This window comes from Acinonyx jubatus, chromosome B4, assembly GCF_027475565.1.
Source record: "Acinonyx jubatus isolate Ajub_Pintada_27869175 chromosome B4, VMU_Ajub_asm_v1.0, whole genome shotgun sequence".
NCBI lineage: Eukaryota > Metazoa > Chordata > Mammalia > Carnivora > Felidae > Acinonyx > Acinonyx jubatus.
The window spans coordinates 56,948,419-56,968,928 of record NC_069387.1 but is presented as its reverse complement, the minus strand read 5'-3'; the positions used below and the strand labels follow the sequence as shown (position 1 = coordinate 56,968,928).

Here is a 20,510-nt window from a genome sequence, read left to right as displayed (position 1 = left end):
TAAAGTTTCAAAATTATTCTCTTATAAGATAGCAAATTGGTGCTGTCACCCAAGCTACAGGTGCCTGTTTCTGTCCACAAAAAATAATTTAAGTAATTATTGAGGAAAAAGCGTAGAATTGCATCATGTTTTACATTTGATCTCTTTGACATTACATGAAAAACATGGATATTTCGTAAGAAGTGCTCTGGTAAATTGAAGAGAGCAACAACAACCAATAAACCCAGAAGATTCTTGCCACTCTGACGTGGGGGGTGGAAATCCTTCTTAACCACAGATGTGATTGTCATTTAACTTGTGTGTTTCTGTATATGAGTAAGAACCTCTGAGGTTAAGTATTCATTCCCTTTGGCGAATTTTCCATAAAATTCCATGGATTTTAGATTGCCCTAAAAATACCTCTTAGGAGGGGAGTGTTTCAGTCTTTTTTTTTTTTCCCCTCTTTCTTTTTTCAAGTGACAAAGAAAAACACTTTTGTGTTACTTAACTGGACTTCAGCATGGAGAACATTAGCCATATTGCCTATGTTTCTTTTCTCTTGCATCGCTCTTTGCCAATCTGATTACTCACCATCGTATTCACCAATATGCCTGCTATTGGGATAATCTCTGTTCTCCAATTGACTCTGCTGTCTATTTCTTCCTGCCTTTCTGTACCTTCTACAGTTTGCCTACTTGAGAAGGTATTGGTTGTCTGTCAAGACACATCTCCTTGAGGAACTTTTAAAGCCTGTCTTGAGCAACATCCCTGTCCCCAGTACAAACACGTATTCATCCCCTCAAATATAACAACTTCTTCCAGCTTCCAATGTACCTGGGTTCCATATCACATATGGCCTTTAAGTTGTATTCTAATTAGTCACACACTTGTCTTTGTTCTAAGGTTGTTTGAATGTAGGAATTGTTTTACTCCCTTCTTGTAACCCCAGTATTCAGTACAAGGCCTGGGCTATCATATACACTCAGTAATGTTTCTTGAATAAATGAATAAAGGAACAAATAAGTGAGTGATATACCAGACAGATACTGAAGGACAAAAACATGTTGCTCTTATATATTAACACATTCTGAGGAGAGGTGGGAGGAAGGCCTTAAATAATATCAAATGACTTTTCTTTTTTTTTTAAATTTTTTTAAACATTTATTTATTTTTGAGAGAGAGAGAGAGAGAGACAGAGTGTGAGTGGGGGAGGAGCAGAGAGAGAGGGAGACATAGAATCTGAAGCAGATTCCAGGCTCTGAGCTGTCAGCACAGAGCTCTACATGGGGCTCGAACCCATGAACTGTGAGATCATGTCCTGAGCCGACTAAGCCACCCCAGGCGCCCCACATATTACTTTTCGAGAAAACTTTGAGCGAACCTGATTTTAGACATTTTTAAAGTGAAATACACATACCAAGACTGCTGTCGGAATCAAATAAAAACCTGGAATCCAGGCCTTAAATATCAGGGCAGCATGTTTGTGTAACTAGCAGAGCTGCTGTTGAGGTTTTAGAAAGTGGGAAGTAGTGATTGCAAAGACCTGAGAGGTGGAAGTCCTGTTCTGTTGTTTTTTTTTTAATTATTTTTTTAAATTTGTATCCAAGTTATTTAGCATATAGTATAATAGTGATTTCAGGAGTAGAATCCAGTGATTCATCCCCTATATATATAACACCCAGTGCTCATCCCAACAAGTGTCTTCCTTAATGCCCCTTGCCCATTTAGCCCATCCCCCCTCCCACAACCCCTCCAGCAACCTTCAGTTTGTTCTCTATATTTAATATTCTCTTATGTTTGTCCCCCTCCATGTTTTTATATTATTTTTGCTTCCCTTCCCTTATATTCGTCTGTTTTGTATCTTAAATTCCACATATGACTGAAGTCATGTATTTGTCTTTCTCTAATTGCATTTAGCATAATACACTAGTTCCATCCATGTTGTTGCAAATGACAAGATTTCATTCTTTTTGATTGCTGAGTAATACTCCATTGTATCTCTCTCTCTCTCTCTCTCTCTCCACACACGCACGCATACACACACCACATTTTCTTTATCCATTCATCTGTCAACGGACATTTGGGCTCTTTCCATACTTTGGCTATTGTCAATAGTGCTGCTATAAACATTGGGGTGAATGTGCCTCTTCAAAACAGCATACCTGTATCCTTTGGATAAGTACCTAGTAGTGCAATTGCTGGGTCATAAGGTAGTTGTATTTTTAATTTTTTGAGGAATCTCCATAGTGTTTTCCAGAGTGGCTGCGCCAGTTTGCATTCCCACCAACAGTGCAAAAGGATTCTTTCACTGCATCCTCGCCAACATCTATTGTTGCCTGAGTTGTTAATGTTAGCCATTCTGACAGGTGTAAGGTGCTATCTCATTGTAGTTTTGATTCGTACTTCCCTGATGATGAGTGATGTTGAGCATTTTTTCATGGGTCTATTGGCCACCTGGATGTCCTTTTTGGAAAAGTGTCTATTCATGTCTTTTGTCTGTTTCTTCACTGGATTATTTGTTTTTTGGGTGTTGAGTTTGATAAGTTCTTTATAAGATTTCAGATACTAACCCTTTATGTAATATGTCATTTACAAGTATCTTTTCCCATTCTGTCAGTTGACTTTTAGTTTTGCTGATTGTTTCCTTCACCATGCAGAAGGTTTTTATCTTGAAGAGATTCCAATAGTTAATTTTTGCTTTTGTTTCCCTTGCTTCTGGAGACGTGTTGAATAAGAAGTTGTTGCAACCAAGGTCAAAGAGATGTTGTTGTTGTTTTTTAATTTTTTTTTAATGTTTTATTTATTTTTGAGACAGAGACAGAGCATAAGCAGGGGAGGAGCAGAGAGAGAGGGAGACACAGAATCCGGAGCAGGCTCCAGGCTCTGAGCTGTCAGCACAGAGCCCGACGCGGGGCTCGAACTCGCAAACCGCAAGATCATGCCCTCAGCCGAAGTCGGACGCTTAACCGACTGAGCCACCCAAATGCCCCAGTCAAAGAGGTTTTTGCCTGCTTTCTCCTCTAAGATTTTGATGGCTTCCTGTCTTACATTTAGGTCTTTCATCCATTTTGAGTTTATTTTTGTGTATCATGTAAGAAAGTGGTCCAGGTTCATTTTTCTGCATGTTGCTGTCCAGTTTTCCCAACACCATTTGCTGGAGAGACTGTCTTTATTCCATTGGATATTCTTTCCTGCTTTGTCAAAGATTAGTTGGTCATGTGTTTGTTGGTCCATTTCTGCATTCTGTATTCTGTTCCATTGATCTAAGTGTCTGTTTTTGTGCCAGTGCCATACTGTCTTCATGATTACAGCTTTGTGATACATCTTGGAGTCCAGAATTGTGATGCCTCCAGCTTTGTTTTTCATTTTTAGGATTGCTTTGGCTATTTGGGGTCTTTTCTGGTTCCATACACATTTTAGGATTGTTTGCTCTAGCTCTGTGCAGAATGCTGGTGTTATTTTGATACGGATTGCATTGAGTATGTAGATTGCTTTGGGTAGTATCAACATTTTAACAATATTTGTTCTTCCAATCCATGAGCATGAAATATTTTTCCATTTTTTTGTGTGTGTCTTCTTCAATTCTTTTATAAGCTTTCTATAGTTTTCAGTGTATAGATTTTTCACCTCTTTGGTTAAGTTTAGAGAGGTGGGTGTCTTAAGTAGTTAGGAAAAGGAAAGCCCAGTGAGATAGGTGCAGGATCTGTAATGACTGTAGGCCACCAGATGGAATTTCTTTTAAAATTCTGTTTTCCCCACTAGTGACTACAGTTTTGTAAGAATAAATGACCATTAGTGGTTATTGCATTTTTTTGTTTTCAGTGGAACAGCTTGATGGTTTTTAGTTACATAAGAGCCCTACTCCTTTTCCCTGCTGATGTCCCGAGTTATCCTTCTCTTTTTGTGCATACTAAGTGAACATTTCCAGATTGCCTTGATGACTCAGCCCCTTGACCAGCTTCCCATCTGTACTTGTTCCCTAATACACACTTCTCCACGTTACAGGATTACAGAGCTTTGCAGGCCATTGAATAGGATTTAGAACAAGAATGACAAATTGTCACCTGGTGGGCAGCACTGATTATATTTTTATTGGCATCACAGAGAATAAGTGCATGACATGTATATTGTCCTTTTGGGTTGCTAAGAACTTTTCTGCCTAATGTAAAAGGCATTTAACAAAGGCCATGTAAAATGATTTGCCATATGTATGTTGGATGTGAAGATTAGAACTTGTCATTAGTTGTGTTTTGGTTTAGTGTTCTTCCTGGAATTCATGAAAGATGAAAATTCTGCATACCACATTGATAATCTTCCACATGGGCTGAGTACCACCCCATGTGCTCAGTTGGATTTGCCATGTTGCTTTCACCTCATCTTCGATTCCAGTGAACAACATCAAGTCATTGTGACTTACAGCAGACCTGCCAAATGCTGAAGGAGTAAGCCTACTGCTGTGGTTCTGTAATGACCCTGATAATCATAGCCTTGCCCATGCAGACATGTGTTCTTTCCCCTCCTTCTCTAGGTACCTACTCCTGAGAAAAGAATATAATTTCTATCTCTGCTAACATCTGTCATCTCTACTCTTGAATTATTTTGCCTTGAAAAATTGAATCAAGTTATTTATCATCTAAACGGAAAGTTTGATCGCTTACTGCTTAGGTTTAGATAGTTTGAATTACCTGTATTATCACATTTCTTAGATACATCTCAGAATGCTATAATTTTTACATAAAAGCATAAATTATAGGATGAGGAGGCCAATCTTAATATATATTATGAAGGTTCTTAGAGTGATATGGCCTATGACTGTCATTGTAACCCAAGTAGATTTTTGACTGTTTATAAAACTGAAACAACTAATTGAAAGCAAATTCACTTTAATTGATGAGATTCAAGATGGAATTATGGCAGTCACGAATCACAATAATGTAGATCTGCTAAAATGTCAATATGATGACACTCAATTATTAATGGCATAAGTATCTAATGTATTAATGGGAATCCAAGTAAGAGAAATAAAACACGTATTTTGATCTTACCTTAAGTCATGTTGTACCATACATAAATCAAGCAGAATTTGGCAATTTTTATCTAGCATTTATCATGAATCAACAATTAATAGTGGGAAGCCACACTCTTGAAACAACTCTTTCTGATGTAGATTCAGCAAGTCACTTATAGTCATTGGGCTTCCTTCATTCTCTTTTTTATGTAAACCAAAAGGTTGTAAGTAGACCCATTCTTGGCTCCCAGTATTTTTACCAATTTGATAGATTCTGCTGCCAGAGGTCTTTAAAGCTCTTTAAGAGGAACCCAGCACATGGACAATATAACATAGGAGAAATAGCATCAGATAGAGGCAGGAGCCCTGGGCTTCAGATTAAGAGTTTTCTAGAACCTTAATGTCCTTAGATGTAAAATAAGAAGCTTGGCTTTAAGAGTACATTGCTCTTCATACGTGATTTTTAAGCAGCAGAAATTTTCTACAAAGGAAATCTTTCCTAGAATCCCAACATATAGAACTGATCAAAGTGGAATTGTTCTAAAGTCCAGAGCTCCACTTATTTGACTCATCCTTGCATTTAATTAATTAATTTATTTTTTAAAGGTTTTATTTTTAAGTAATCTCTACACCCAACACGGGGCTCGAACTTATGACCCCGAGATCGAGAGTCACGTGCTCTACCGACTGAGCCGGCCAGGCTCCCCAAAGCCCCTACATTTTAGATGATCATTAAAGTTCTTTCCCATTTGGAACTGCTAATGTTTTATCTGAATTTCAACTGAAGTTATATTGGGAATGAAAAGCCGATTCATGTGAAAAGGGGACATCATCGGAGGAATTTAGGCAAGCACATGGTGGCAGACTCACTGGCATGGTGGTAGGGAAGATATGTTCCAAGTCCATCTCCACAGACACAGCTATGTGAACATGTGGAGGGAACTCCAAATGGTAGTCAAGAACAGGTGCGAGAGACCTTTGGCTAGGGTCTGGGCTCGGCTCTACCCTTTATGAATTACCTGAGTAAGTTGTTTAATCTCCCTAACACAGTTTTTCTCATCCATAAAATGAGATCGATAATGGCGCCTACTCTCTGGGGTTACTGTGAGGATAAATTTCGTAGTAAGTCTGTCAAGCTCCTGGCACCATAGCGTTAGCACTGTGAGAGCTCATTTGAACACAGAGATGTTTGATGAATGAATGAATGCATGCATACATGAATGAATGAATAAAAGAACAAATTGATCAAAACTAGCTTTCTACTTTGGACATCTGGAATGTCTTTGTGTCAGTTAATTCAATTTTAAGTATTAAAATTCAGGTTTGTGAGGGGCGCCTGGGTGGCTCAGTCGGTTAAGCGTCCGACTTCAGCTCAGGTCACGATCTTGTGGTCCGTGGGTTTGTGCCCCACGTCGGGCTCTGGGCTCATGGCTTGGAGCCTGGAGCCTGCTTCCGATTCTGTGTCTCCCTCTCTCTCTCTGCCCCTCCCCCATTCATGCTCTGTCTCTCTCTGTCTCAAAAATAAATAAAGGTTACAATTCAGGTTTGTGAAAGCAAATTATTTGGAGATGCAAATAATCAAATTCTGATTGTGATGTAGTTCCATCACTTTTGAAGGAATAAGAAAAATTGAGATGCTAACATAACCTGAATGACTTTCATTTAGAGAACAGAGCGTTTGTCAATTTAATATTTTGTCCACGAACACAAAACCCTCTTGAGAAAGGGGGCTTTCAGAGCGGTGATTCTCAAACTTCATTCTCATTAGAATCCCCCGAAAGTGCTGGCTGAAGCATGGTTGCTGGGACCCATCCCCAGTAAAGTCTGAGATATGGCTTGAGAATTTGCATTTCAGACATGCTGCCTGGTGATGCCGATGCTCCGGGTCTGGAGCACACACTCTGAGCATCGCTTCTTTAGAATAAAGATGATTGTAATTAAATTTAACTCAGTTACTTTATTTGGGGAGCAGAAACTAAATACAGAATGGTGATGAAAAGGCATTACTTAGAGACTTATTTCAGCTATAAATTTGAGTTCAACCATAATTATAAAACTTGTGATTCTCTCCAGGTATTTGATTTATTTCTCTCTAATCCTATTTTTAACACGAATATGCTTTTACTGTTCAAAATAGGAACAGACCTTTTTGTATAACATTGGTTGTATCGCTGAACTTATTTGTAAGCGATTCTTGCACTGGTAGTGTTTACACTTAAACATATTTTCTTGCTTTTGTTGTAGTACGGAAGAGAAGAGAGCAACTGGACAATCATAGTATCCTAAATGGAAAATACAGGATATCATCTGTGTGCTATGGAGACAAACTGTCACAGTTGAATTACAATAGATTTCTTTGGCTACCTGTTTTTAGTTGTGCCTAATGTAGTTTGTGTTATCAGTTGTTACCAGGTGATTGTTTCCTCATGCCAGAGAAAATGAATTGCAATCATCAAGTGGTATTTTGTAAACTCAGTGTTAAAAGCTTACTTCACCTTCTCTTCAAAATATGATAATGTAAGCCATACGGCATAGACTTTTCCTCAATAATCTTAGTGCCTCCCTTATTAGTTTCCTCAGATACAAAAATATTTTCTTCCTTAGTATAAGTTATGTTCTGCTCCTCAACCAAATGAGTTTCTTTGTGTTTGAAAACTGATCTGAGTAGATTTCATAGGTAATGTTTCCTGTGACATTATCTTCATCTTCAGAAAATGGTTGTGGGTTTTTGTTTTGTTTTGTTTTGTTTTTTAATAATCAAGACTGAAAAACTGGTATTTCTGCTTTCACATTTTTCTTTGCAGGCCCCTTAAATCCATCTTAAAGAGTAAATCTCCTTTCTTCCTGATGTCACAGTCTCCTCCAGGCTCTCCTTGTGCATCAGCAGGACCTGTGCACATCTCCACCATTGTCCTTTCCACATTGTATTGTGATTGGCTGTTTGTCAGCCTCCAACACAAGACTGAGGCTCTTGTGCCTTTGAGATCTTTGTATCCCCCTGCCTGGCACAAAATAGGTACTCATTAAATAATGAATGAATGAACATTTAGCTTCTATAGAAGTGTACCTTCTTTGTTTCTATATTATGAAACCTCTTTATTAGAATTTGTGGTTGATTCTGACATTGTGTCCATTTACCTCACGTTGTCTTTATTTTCCAGGGACTGCTAAGTCATTAGAGATACTCAGAGGCATAGTTTGTTGGAGGGATTATTTCATATTTGAAGACTGCCTTGGAATTGAAATAGCAGCTCTAGAGAGGTCATGATATCATACCAACCAAATGGAAATGACCTTTGTGAAGTGTTAAATACATATATGTTACATGTTAAATACAAAATAAAGAATCATATTTAGCTTTTGGTAGAAAGCAAAGGGGTATACTTTGATATACCTCATTTCTGTTGAATGGGGCTGGGAGGATCACATGGTTAGAGTACAGGAGAGTGATTCTAGATGATCTTTTCCTCATTTAGGAGCTGTGAGTTAAAATTGAATCCTGGTTTATAATTTAGGGGAAAGTCAGTCAAACCTTGCTAGAAAACGTTTACCCTTGGAAGGTCAACTCTCAGACATATTTTGGTTTCCTTCAGTTCTAGTAACTTTCATCTTGCTGATCATATTTCATTCTCTTTTCAGAGCAAGGGGAAAAAAGACCTTCTAAAAGTTTGATGTTTTAGAAAAATTTCCTTAAGGCATTTAGCAGCACATAGCAAATGGGGCTTTGATTCTTTTCCAAGACTTTTGGCCATAGGGTTCTTTTAGATAGGAATGGTAAAATGAAAATTAGGGAAGTATATAAGATGAAAAGGAATAGTAAAAATATCTTTTAGGGGGCTTTTAATTGGTGATCTGAAGTCTTGGAAGTCTGTTCTTTTCAGGCCTCAGGTGCTTTAACTGTCCTCTGCACACTTCACCAAGTAGTGTTCTAAGGGTATGCATTTACCTTGGCTAAATCCTGTGACCTCCTTTTTAAAGCAGTAGTCTAGAAAAGACTTGCAGGTAATTCTAACCTGTCAAGTAGCACTTAATAACTAGACCTACATTTCTATGAGAAATGGAAGTCATTTGTTTGCCATAAATACATTTCACACTTTGCATCTCTAAATTTAGTATGGCAACACATGTCCCTTATAAAAGTTAGAGAACAACATGTCTTGACATTATGTCTCTATGATTTCTTTCATCAAACCTTAAGAGCATTTTAAGCCCTTTCTACCAGATGGAGTGAAAACTAAGGATATATATTTTAAAAAACTGGAGGTCTCCTAAAACTGAGAGAGCGCAATCTGCCATTTTCTTAAGTAATAAGACAGAAAATTGACCTTGACACTAACTTGTTAAATAGATTTAAAAGGAACATCTGCACATCTTTTTTCCTTGTGCACTATTTGTTTAATTGCAGTGGATTAATACAGCAAGAGTGACACATTATAACTAGGCAATTATCCATTCTTCAAGACTTAGTTATCCTAACACTAATTGATCATTTATGGTGTAAGATAGTCTAGCATTAGGAACATGTGAGGCTAATCTGCTCAAAAAGATCAACAAATTAATATTGTTGCTGATATTTGCATAATTGGCTGCAATTATTTAATGTTTAATTGGGTTGATCAAATGAGATTCAACAATTCACATGTGCATGAATATAAACAGAACTGGTGGCACTTAGAATGATAATGATTAACTTATTTTTCATGTTCTCTTCCTCCCACTTTTTTCATGTTTTACATTTCAGACCAAGTTTGTCAGCTTTTTCCTAAACACATTGGTAGAAACCGGGATCTTTTTATTATTTTTTTAATGTTTATTTATTTTTGAGACAGCATGAGCAGGGGAGGTGCAGAGAGAGATAGAGACAGAATCTGAAGCAGGCTCCAGGCTCTGAGTTGTCAGCACAGAGCCCAGCGTGGTGCTTGAACTCACAAACTGTGAGATCATGACCTGAGCCGAAGTCGGATGCCCAACTGACTGAGCCACCCAGGTGCCCCGGTAGAAACCGGGATTTTAAAATGAAGTGTTCAGATATAAACAAAACTTGGGCATTTCCTAAAGATATTTGCTATTAGAATTTTTTTTATTGTTACAGTCATTTATTAAGGATTCAAATCATGGATACCCCAAAAGAAGCATCAACGGCAGGGGTGTGTACCGTGCTCTGAAGGACCTGCAGCTGGCAGAAGTGAAATTAATAATACCTGTTTTAACCTTTGCTTTCAAAAGTGCAAAGGAAAAGTAAAAGGGAAAGAGAAATAAGCGAATGAGAAAACTTGTTAGGAATCATGTTTATTTTTTTTTTCTCCCTGGTAAACACCCTCTATTCTTTTCTCAAAATGTTGCCATAAGGTAAAGGAAAAAAAAAAAAAAGATGACAGACGATAGCATCAGGAAAGTACAGTGAACGCCACTTACATGCCGTGCAGCGTCAGCACTCCTGAAGTTTGGGGAAGCCTACGTGAGATGCCCTAGGATCAGGTTTATTGCTCAATGTTGTTGTACCTAAACGAGTGGTCGTGCTTCCTTCAAATCGGCACTCTTGAACACTTGAGGCAATTAATGAGTATGTTTTGGTCAAAAGAATTATAGGAGCCTCTTATTAAAGCAGTAGATTCAACTCCACGTTAGGGGGTTTTTGCTATAAAATCAGCTTCCAGAATAAGCTTATTTGTTCTCCCTATTCCCACACAGTGCTCAGTTACTGTATTCTTTTTCCTTAAAAAGTTCCTTTTTAAGAGCATACATTGAATTTACCATTACGATTGGGGAAAATGTATTTTAGGCAGAGAATAACAATACTTGTTCACTTGTTTATATTTTCTAAAATATTTAGGGCAATCAATCAATATTCGTCAGATGGACTAAAGCAAAGGGCTTAGGGGTCAGAGAAACATTGTAAGGCTCACTTATTTTATATTCAGATGCTAAATGTGATCAAAGAATTCTTCCTTGTAATGTGGATTTCTTATGTGTATATTCAGAAACTTAAGTTACCAATAGTAATGCTCATGAATAATTACTGGATAATTCATAATACCTGTCACTTTGTGTTTTTACAAGTAGAATTTGTTCACCTGTTTTCCAGATATCTGCTCCCAACAGAGAGTACCAGCTTTTCAGTAAGGATTACCTATTAATTGACAAAGATCATAGAGATTATAGTTAATTTGATAAATGTTGGTTGAGTACCCACAAATTTGCATCTAACACAGCTGGTGGTAGGGATTAGGAAGTTAGTTTTAGAAAATAGTATATAGACATTATCCTCGTGGAGTTTATACTCTACTAAAATTTTTAGATAAAAAAAGTGTTATTTAATGCAGTTAGATAATAGATGATGACTAGAACACATCTCTTATCAAGAAATCACAATGAACATTTCCATCTCATTTTTTAAGGAAATTCGTCCCTTTTTCCATTCCTTTCTTCTACTGCACAACTACTCGGTAGGATTAGTATTTAGAGGGTTATTCAACCACCGTCTACATGGTGCGATTCCCTGTTGGTTTACCGCTTACTTCCAACCTGCCTAGTACATTTGATAACTACATTCTCTGGAGCAATGTTAAATTGTCATGGTTCATCTAACAAGAGATCATCTGAAATTACAGCATCCTTGCTGATCTTAAACTCAAAGCCAGATATTATTGAAATAAAATGTTCCTAGAATGAGTTTTTCTGGAAAATGTCTATTATGAATCAAACTCTTTAGAGCTTTAGCTTGAAAATGATGGATCCAGCTGCTCAGAAAATCACAAGTAGAGGACTAATATAACAATGACTTTTCATGGTTTGAGATTTTAAAAGAAAGGCCATTTAACGCATTGCAAAGAGATTCATATTCATCATGGCCAAAACACGCTTTAAAAAAATTCAGAGGTAGAAGAAAGTGATTTTTCATCCTTAGTGTACATACCACATCAAAAGACTTCAGATATTAATTTGGGGAGCTTGATAAAAAACATATCAACATGATGTAATAGTGTTTGTGGGTAAATAATTCTGTGGGATCAGATAGAAGTACATACATTTGCTTTCGTGAATGATTTGAATGAATGATTCAAATGTGAATGATGAAGGCATGAAATTTGGTATTAGAATATGAAGCGGTCTTTAAAATCTGGATGCAGTTGAAGTCTTAAGTAAGCCTTTTTCTGTCTGGAAGTATATGTTTCATACCTCTGTAGACCCTATGAATAAGGCTTAAAACTTAAGTTGTATAATGTTCCAATTTACAGAATCCACTGTTGGGATGTAAGACTTGACTGCAAGCTGTGGTATGAGAATGAATTAAAATGTAGTTTCAATGACAGATTTCTCTGCACATCCACTTTTATAATGGCTAGGTTCTACTATTAAATTATGGGGCAAGAAACTTTTAATTAGAGAAGATGTCAGAAGAAGAAGAACTGAAGGTAGAGGAAGAAACACAGGAAAAAAGTCAAGCTTGCTTCTGTGTTGTCCAGAGAAGCCTTGTCCTTATTCGGCCAACCATAGGGATCTTTAGCGTTCAACATAGGTGCCAACTACCAATAGTGCCGAGGAGGAAGTGGCTAAGTATAAGGGCCAGTTCATTAGGTATTAGAATTAGGCCATGATCTCGAGATAATAACCTGACGGTCGTATTATATGGAAACCACTGTACTACAAATTTAGAGAAGACTGTATAAATCCTTCAACTACTTAAGATTCGTGAAGCTTCTTGAGGCTGAAAAAATAAGTGACAAGGAGTACATTGTGACTTTTGCACAGCGCCCCCCCCCCCCCCCCCCGCACGCCTTAGAAATACAGTTTACCGCCATCCCCTTTTCCTTGGTGAAGGCTACCTGATTTGGAAATGAGTTGAATATTGTCATTTAGTTTTTAACTAAAATGTGCAGCATGCTGCAATTTCTCCAGGTTAATTTCACAGCAGTCATTCTCAGGGTTAACAAAGGAATGCATATATCTGCCTCAATTTTTACGTCTTTGGTAAGTTTCTAAAAAGTGCAGGAATTCTCTCAAGAGTATGGCTATAAGATTTCGAATGAAGTCTTAAAAATAAGCTAGCTAATCTGTATGCATCTGTAAATTCTGCAGATGTTTCCCTGGTGACTTATGAGAATGAATGATTCTGAAATGGACTCAAGTGGCTAATAAACAGAGCCTATGTCACTGCTGAAGAGTTTGCACTTGCTTAATAACGGTGACTGAGAGAAAATAAGTAGTTTGAGGAAGTAGTTTTTAAATCGGAGTTTATAGATAGAAACAGGAGAATATCAGCTTAGCTCTGGAATTTTTAGAATATGTGCTGTTACACCTAAATCTAATTGCAATGAAAAATCCCAACCATTGATTGTCTCAAAGTTCTCTAGTTGTGTAGTCATTCTTGAAATTCTCTTTAAGAAAAATCAAGTGCAGAGAAATAAACACTTTGTAAATAAGGCTTGGCTTTCATGAAAAAATTGTTTAAAGGTTACGTTAAAAGATTTAAACTCACTGAAAGTGTAATCGAAATGTGGAGAATAACGTGGGTAAAGGAAACTACCTCATTCTTTGAAGGTTTTGTAGAAGCACAATTAAACATCCTAAAATGGCTTTGTCACTTATGAACCATCTGGTGTGAAAGAACTCTATATTTGTAATGTCTAAAGGACCTGGAATAATTGTATTTTTCCTGGCAATAGACACATTCTTTATTGTTTGCAGGTCTCATGAAATCTTTAATTACGCACTTGTTCCTGTCATCAATAAAACAACTTAAAGGAATCCTGTTTGTGTAGTCTCTTGAAATTAACATTTGTTGGATGCATGAAAGTAATGCTTAATTACCATTTTCGTGATGTTCTAAGGCTTTTGGTCATGGGAAGTAAATGTGTGGTATTTTTAAACCAAAATGACACTGGGAGCATGAAAAGAATTGAGCACACCCGAGAAACCTATTAACTATTCACCTGGGTAGAATCTAAATCTATTTTCAAACATTTGGCTAGAAATACAGTGGGCTTTTAAGAATTGTCCTTTCCCCTGGGTATGGATCTGTCTTTAGTAAAATTTAGCTTTGTCTCTTAAATTTTGCACAAAATAAGGGGAATAGATTACTTCTTTCCATTCACTGTCACAGTGAATCTATCTCACTGATACAACACACCCATATGTGGCTAAATAGCTGCAGAATTAAAGACACTGTATAAAATGAAAGGCATTCCATCTAAACTCAGAACATCAGCGATGTGTCCTTTTAGTCAAACCAGACTTTGTATAAACTGCCCTCATGTGCACATGTCTGAGAGAATAAAGCCAAATGCATTATATCTGAGGGTCACATATTTCATACTCATTTTCTTGTGATTTGTCCCAATGATTGCCAAGTACAGCAAAACCTAAGGTTTTTTTCAAGGAGTTACTATAAACTGAAAAGTGTCGAAGTGCTCTGTGGCCCTCTTCTCCCAACGCTGTCAACCTGTGACAATATTAGCCTTTACCAAGATCTTTATCAAGGAGTTACATGCAGACTTTGAAAGGTCCACGTGAAGGTTATTAGTCAAGTTCTCTCACGGCGTCACTGCTCAAATCCCACAAGAGTGACAAAGACCTGTCATTCCTGAGGGTGAGGACATACATTCATTGGAGCTTATATGATTTATCAGTTGAGACAGCAGTCTCCTTCAGGGGAACAAGTGTCTCTTCTACATCAGTTTACTAACAAACAAAAAATAAAAGGCTTGGAGGAACAGGGAATTTTCAATCTTTGTAATTATTTTTCTGCTAAGCTGATTCAATTTGATTGTAAACATATTTTTAAAATCAAGAATCTGATTCCACAACAGTTGCCTTCTACCATGATAACTTTTGATGAAATGTTCTATTATAGCCTGACTGTATAGTGGTGATGACTTACAGGATCACATTCTTGTAATCAAAATACCCACAGCCAACATGTAGACACTTGTTATGTGTATGTAAGACAATCACTGGGTTTATTCTCCAGTCATGTCTGTATGCAACAGGGACAGTGCTGACTGAAACCCATGGTCATTCTCTCCAAAGGTTTTGTCACTAAGTCAAGAGGATTTTTGAAAAATCTGTGAGAATAACTCCTGAAAAAAGTTTAGTTACAAGACTCAGGCTGAAAGTATCCCAAACACAGTGTAGCTATATATATATATATATATATCTTTTTTTTTCTTTCTTTTTTCTTTTTTTCTTTTTTCTTTTTCTTTTTTTTTTCTTTTTGAGAGAGCATAAGTGGGGAAGGGGCAGAAAGAGGGGAACAGAGGATCTGAAGCAGGCTCTGAGCAGATAGCAGAAAGCCCGATGTGGGGCTGGAACTCAAACCATGAAATCATGACCTGAGCTGAAGGCAGACTCTTAACCAACTGAGACACCTAGGCGCCTCTAAGCTGTAGCTATTTTTAAACTGAACTGATTTAACTAAAAGGAAGCAACCAAACTGCTTTTGTTTTAAAGATAAGTATAATAATCTAGTAAACATTTCTCAATATTCATGATAATGATAAACAGATAATAGATACTTTTCATCTCTGGGTTCTTTTCAAGTTATGGCTGGAGGTAAAAAAAAAAACCTCTTTCTTAATATGCACGTTGACTAATAATTAAGAGAATGGTTAAGGGCCATCACTGATCCTGTGACTTTAAGCCAATTATTTAAATTCATGGAAAAAATGGAGATCATAGCAGTACCAGCCTCATGGGTTATAAGGATTAATGAAGTAATATTGTAAAAAGTTTACAATATTCATGAGTAAAGTATGAGCTAATGCAATTTTATTAAAAATAAATAATGAACCCAAAGACAGAGAGGGGCTAGTAAATACTTTAGAAAAATGTACAAAGAAGCTATGATGATCAGTTCTTCCTTCTATGCCTGGTGGAAGTGGTGAACGTTTCTAATTCAGACCAGTGGCACAGGACAAGGGGCGTAATCCAGCTTCCCCAGGCTGCTTAGGGTGAATTAGAAACGTGTGATCTTGTCAAGCCTGGAGGTGAAATTCAGTGCTAGGCCAAGCAATGATTGATAAAAAAATTATTAAGAAGGGTTTAGATGGTTTTAGTTTTTAGAAATACAAGTTAAGCTCCAAGTTCTACACGAATACAACTATGATGGTTAATTTTATGTGTCAACTTGACTAGGCTCTAGAGCTCGGTTATTTGGCTAAACACCAGCCTAGATGTTGCTGTGCAGAAGGTATTTTTAAAGTTGTGATTAACATTTAAATTGGTAAAATTTGAGTAAAGCAGATTACCCTCCACAATGTGGGTGGGCCTCATCCAGTTGAAGAAGGCCTTACAAGTAAACATAGGTTTCCCATAGAAGAAGGAATTCATTCTTAAGACTGCAGCATAAAAACCCTGCCTGAGTCACCAGCCTGACTGGCCTGCCATGCTGATTTCAGACTCAAGACTGAAACATTGACTCGTACTGAGTTTTCTGCCTGTCAGCTTGCCCCACAGAGTTTGGACTTGCCAGACCCCACAAATGCATGAGCCAATTCCTTAAAAAAATTTGCGCTCTCTGCATGTGTGTGTATTTTATATGTGTGTGTGTATATATGTGTATATATATATATGATACATTTAAATGTTACATATTATATACTGTATATTGTATAAGTTCTATATATATGCATATTGGTTCTGATTCCCTATAGAATCCTGAGTGATACAAAAACAAATAACATTCTTAACATTCCAAACTTAGTTTCCTCTTCTAAGGAAGAAAATCATGTGTTTTATTATGTCCTTTTGACTCAGGTATCTAACCTAAGGCACGCCTTCATTCAGAAACTTGTTAATCATGTAAGGTGTCAATAATAGTCTGCTCTAATTGCAAACAATACTTATGAGAAGGTAAGAATTTCAGGACAAGCGATGTTGTACAACCCAAAGCAACTAAATGAAGGCAGGTTATCACAAGTGAAATTGCAGGCACCTGTGAGGGAAATATTTGAGGGTTGGGCCTTCACCAAATGCCCATATAATATTCTTAGCTTAGTGTTTCTGGCCCAAATCTATGCCCTGAGAATGTAATATGGCCAAAAGTAGATGGAAAGAACCCCTTTCTGGTGTAATTGAGGGATGGGCTTGTTTTGATGGGTAAACGGCCTTCTGATGATAAAAATCGGTTTCATACGTTTACTAGATGTATGGCTGCGATGATCATCGCAGGAGTCACCTAGACCCTGCTGACTTCACACAGCACGGCAAACAGTTTCAATCCCATATTTACTGATGCTTTCGCTACCACGTTTAATTTAAGAATCATCTTTTATAATCATTTGGACTTTTATTTACCTATCTTCCCAGTATATTAAAGTTGTATTTGCAAGACAGTTTCTGTAAATTCCTGAATAAAGATAATAAATTGGTCTGCTTCTCCAATGAGATTTGACAAGGCAATTTTAAAAGGCAATAGGAAGCCAAATGAGGTTAAGTGATGGACACAGAGATCATCCAACATGATCTCCATCCTCACCACTTTGGTCGTTCTCTCAGAGGAGAGGAGGACTTCATATTTCATTTCATTTGAGAACAAACAGTATTTTTCTAGGGCTTGCTTTTGTCATAATCGTGAGGTTAATGTTTGCATTTTTGCAAGAACATCCCCACCCTCCAACCCCCCCCCCCCAACTCTAATGCAAACTTTCTTTCATGGCAATAATCCTCCTCCTCCTGAGGACAATTATTTTGCTAATTGCTTGAATGGCTAGCTTTTAGTCAAATGTGTGAAGGGCACAGTTTTACATTGGAGCTCCGTCTTTCATCTAGGTGACTATGAGAACTTGTAATTATGCCAATGTTTGCCTCTTCCACTTGCGGAGTAACTCTTCAAAGGATTACAACTTACTGGTTCTCCTGTCTTCCCAGAGGAAAAAAATACTCATTTGTAGACAGTATATACTAAGCACCTTGCACAATGCCTAGCGTCCAGTAGGTACATAATATTTGGCAGCTTCACACCTTCCTTTATCAAAGCCCCAGTTAGCTCCAAGTATTAAAGATGTCTTGTCTGAAGTCTAAATCTCACCAATTCCTGAGTTCATTGGAAATAGGTCTGATAGTGCATTAACAGCTGAGGTTCAGGGGCATGAAATTATCTTTGCCGCCCTAACCCCAGCGTCTGGTGTTTCTTGGATGAGCCCCTGATCCCACTGAACTTTCTTCCTCTCAACCTGCCTGTCCATCCATTCTGATTAACTGGATTTCTGCCCCAGTATAGTTCTTCTCTGTGACAGACACCCTGCTCGCAGCCCCAGCCCAGCTACCATTTCAAGCCTGGACTTTGTCTCTTCCCATCCTAACATGGACAAATCCAGCTTCAATAAAGATTGACACCTTTGGAACAAAATTACTGCTTCTTGTTCAATTATGGTTATTGCTGGACCCCATCAACTTGACTAACTCTTTGTTATTAAAAATGGTCTTGATTAGGGGCTCCTGGGTGGTTCAGTCTGTTAAGCATCTGACTTCGGCTCAGGTCTTGATCTCACTGTCCTTGAGTTTGGCCCCGAGTGCCGCGGGCTCTGTGTGGACAGCTCAGAGCCTGGAGCCTTTTTCAGATTCTGTGTCTCCCTCTCTCTCTGCCCCTCCCCGACTAACGCTCTGTCTCTCTCTGTCTTGGAAAAATGAATAAACCTTAAAAAAAAAAAAATGGCCTTGATGAGTGGCGCCTGGGTGGCTCAGTCGGTTAAGTGTCTGACTTCAGCTCAGGTCATGATCTCATGGCTAGTGAGGCCAAGCCCCGAGTCAGGCTCTGTGATGATAGCTCAGAGACTGGAGTCTGCTTCACGTTCTATGTCTCCCTCTTTCTCTGCCCTCCCGCCTCTCTCTCAAAAATAAACATTAAATTTATTTTTTTTAATGGCCTTGATTAGATAGGAGTTTGCCATAACCCCCTGGGCATGGTGATTTGGGCTGATCCCTACTTCTTCCACAGTGTAGAGGCTTGCCTGGCACTGCTTTGTCTGCCAGCTTGCTCTCAGGATCTCGACTTGCAAAAGCTCTCTTCTTGCCCCAAAGAGACATAACCATTTAGCATTGAAAATCATCCTAGCTTCCTGTTGCCTGGGCTTAATTTAATCTAATTTAATTTAATTTTTTCAGAGAGTGTCTTGAAAAATCTAAAATAGCAAGTGCCAGATGAGTTTAGAAGTTATCTAAAGCCTTGCTACTCAAAGTATCATTACCAGACCAGCAGCATGGGCATTTCCTAGGCTCTGGTTAGAAATGGAGAATCTCAGGCCCCCCTACAGACCTACAGAGTCAGAGTCTGCATTTTAACAAAAGGATTAATCTGCACATTCAAATTTCAAAGCACCGACCTGAATGGGAACAGAGCCACATCAAATGCAGGTACTGCTAAGAAGTCCTTGCGAGGTCAGCAACAAGATTCATTTAAAAGGCAGAGTCAATTTTATAAAGAAAGACATTCATTCTGAAGCGGAAGTGATTTTACATCACTCAAGGTAGCCTGGAATTTTTGCTCAAACCTGGACATATGCAGGTTCGATTATGAAATGTGCCTCCTAAGTTGCTAATTCCTTCTGACTTTTTTCCTGGCACTTCCTTTCTGTCTCAGCCTCATGTGAGTAAATTACCATGGTGGTCTCTGTGAAAATTACCACGCAGGAAACAACAGGAGATTCTTCATTACTGAATTCCTGCACACTATTTATTCTTTATATTTAGAGCCATTGGAGGGTCTCTGGGCATACATACACAATTAAGAAGATAAACAAGATTCCCAGCCAAGCTGCAGCTGTTCTTAGGTTTCTTGGAATACTAAGCCAGATAAGTGCTTCCTTTTACATTAAAGTAAGTTCTCTGCCAATGACAGTTGGCTGATGACCTGAGGAACTCGAGCATTCTTGTGAGGTACCACAGGTACAGCACTTGGCCCAGGTGACCTCAATGAGTTACCCTTCCTCAGTTCTGCGTGGAGAAGCCTTCCTAGAATCTGAAATTAGGATGTTGAGAATCAAGTCAGTTGGGTTTAGCTCTTACCAAAAACGTGGTTCCTTGTTCTTTTTGTAGAACAGAAGTAATTCTTAGATTGGGCTGGACTGCATCCAAATCAGCAAGATCTGAGGAATTTATTTCTTTTGAACTATTGCCAGAACAGGAGAAGCAGCTGACCCTTTAGGAGGTCATTCTAATGTCTAAAGTGTCAAGAATTTTTTTTTCTCTAAAGTTATAGTCCCTTTTGACACCAAAGACATTTTCATATTCTACCTACAGACAGACATCTACAAACTGAAGAAAATCTAACTTTCCCCATATAATATCCTTCCAGATGATGTAATATTATCCAGCTGTCAATAATTTTTGCTTCTCTAGGTGAAGTTCTAATTTTCCTCTTTGTATCTCATTTTTTGTCTTCAACTGTTGTGCCTATTCTCTTAAGCCTCATGAAGCTCTCTGCTTCTCTCACCCTTCAGACTCTGCACCTGGACAAGGAGCTTTAGTAACATTCTGGTCAATGGAGAGGATACAGTTGTTACTTTCAGGGGCATTCCTTTTGTAC

General features: G+C 38.0%; 1 protein-coding gene across 3 annotated transcripts in view; it reads left to right on the top strand.

Moving 5' to 3' along the window:
* The window catches only part of BCAT1 (branched chain amino acid transaminase 1), a 106,814-nt gene extending 93,079 nt beyond the window's left edge, over positions 1–13,735 (top strand). For all 3 annotated transcript variants that reach the window (XM_015065184.3, XM_027035751.2, XM_015065185.3), the window contains exon 11: positions 7,232–13,735. In XM_015065184.3, the coding sequence (XP_014920670.1) occupies positions 7,232–7,273 (42 nt within the window). In that variant the 3' untranslated portion in view covers positions 7,274–13,735. The remainder of the gene's footprint in view (positions 1–7,231) is intronic.
* Positions 13,736–20,510: the final 6,775 nt, after the last annotated feature.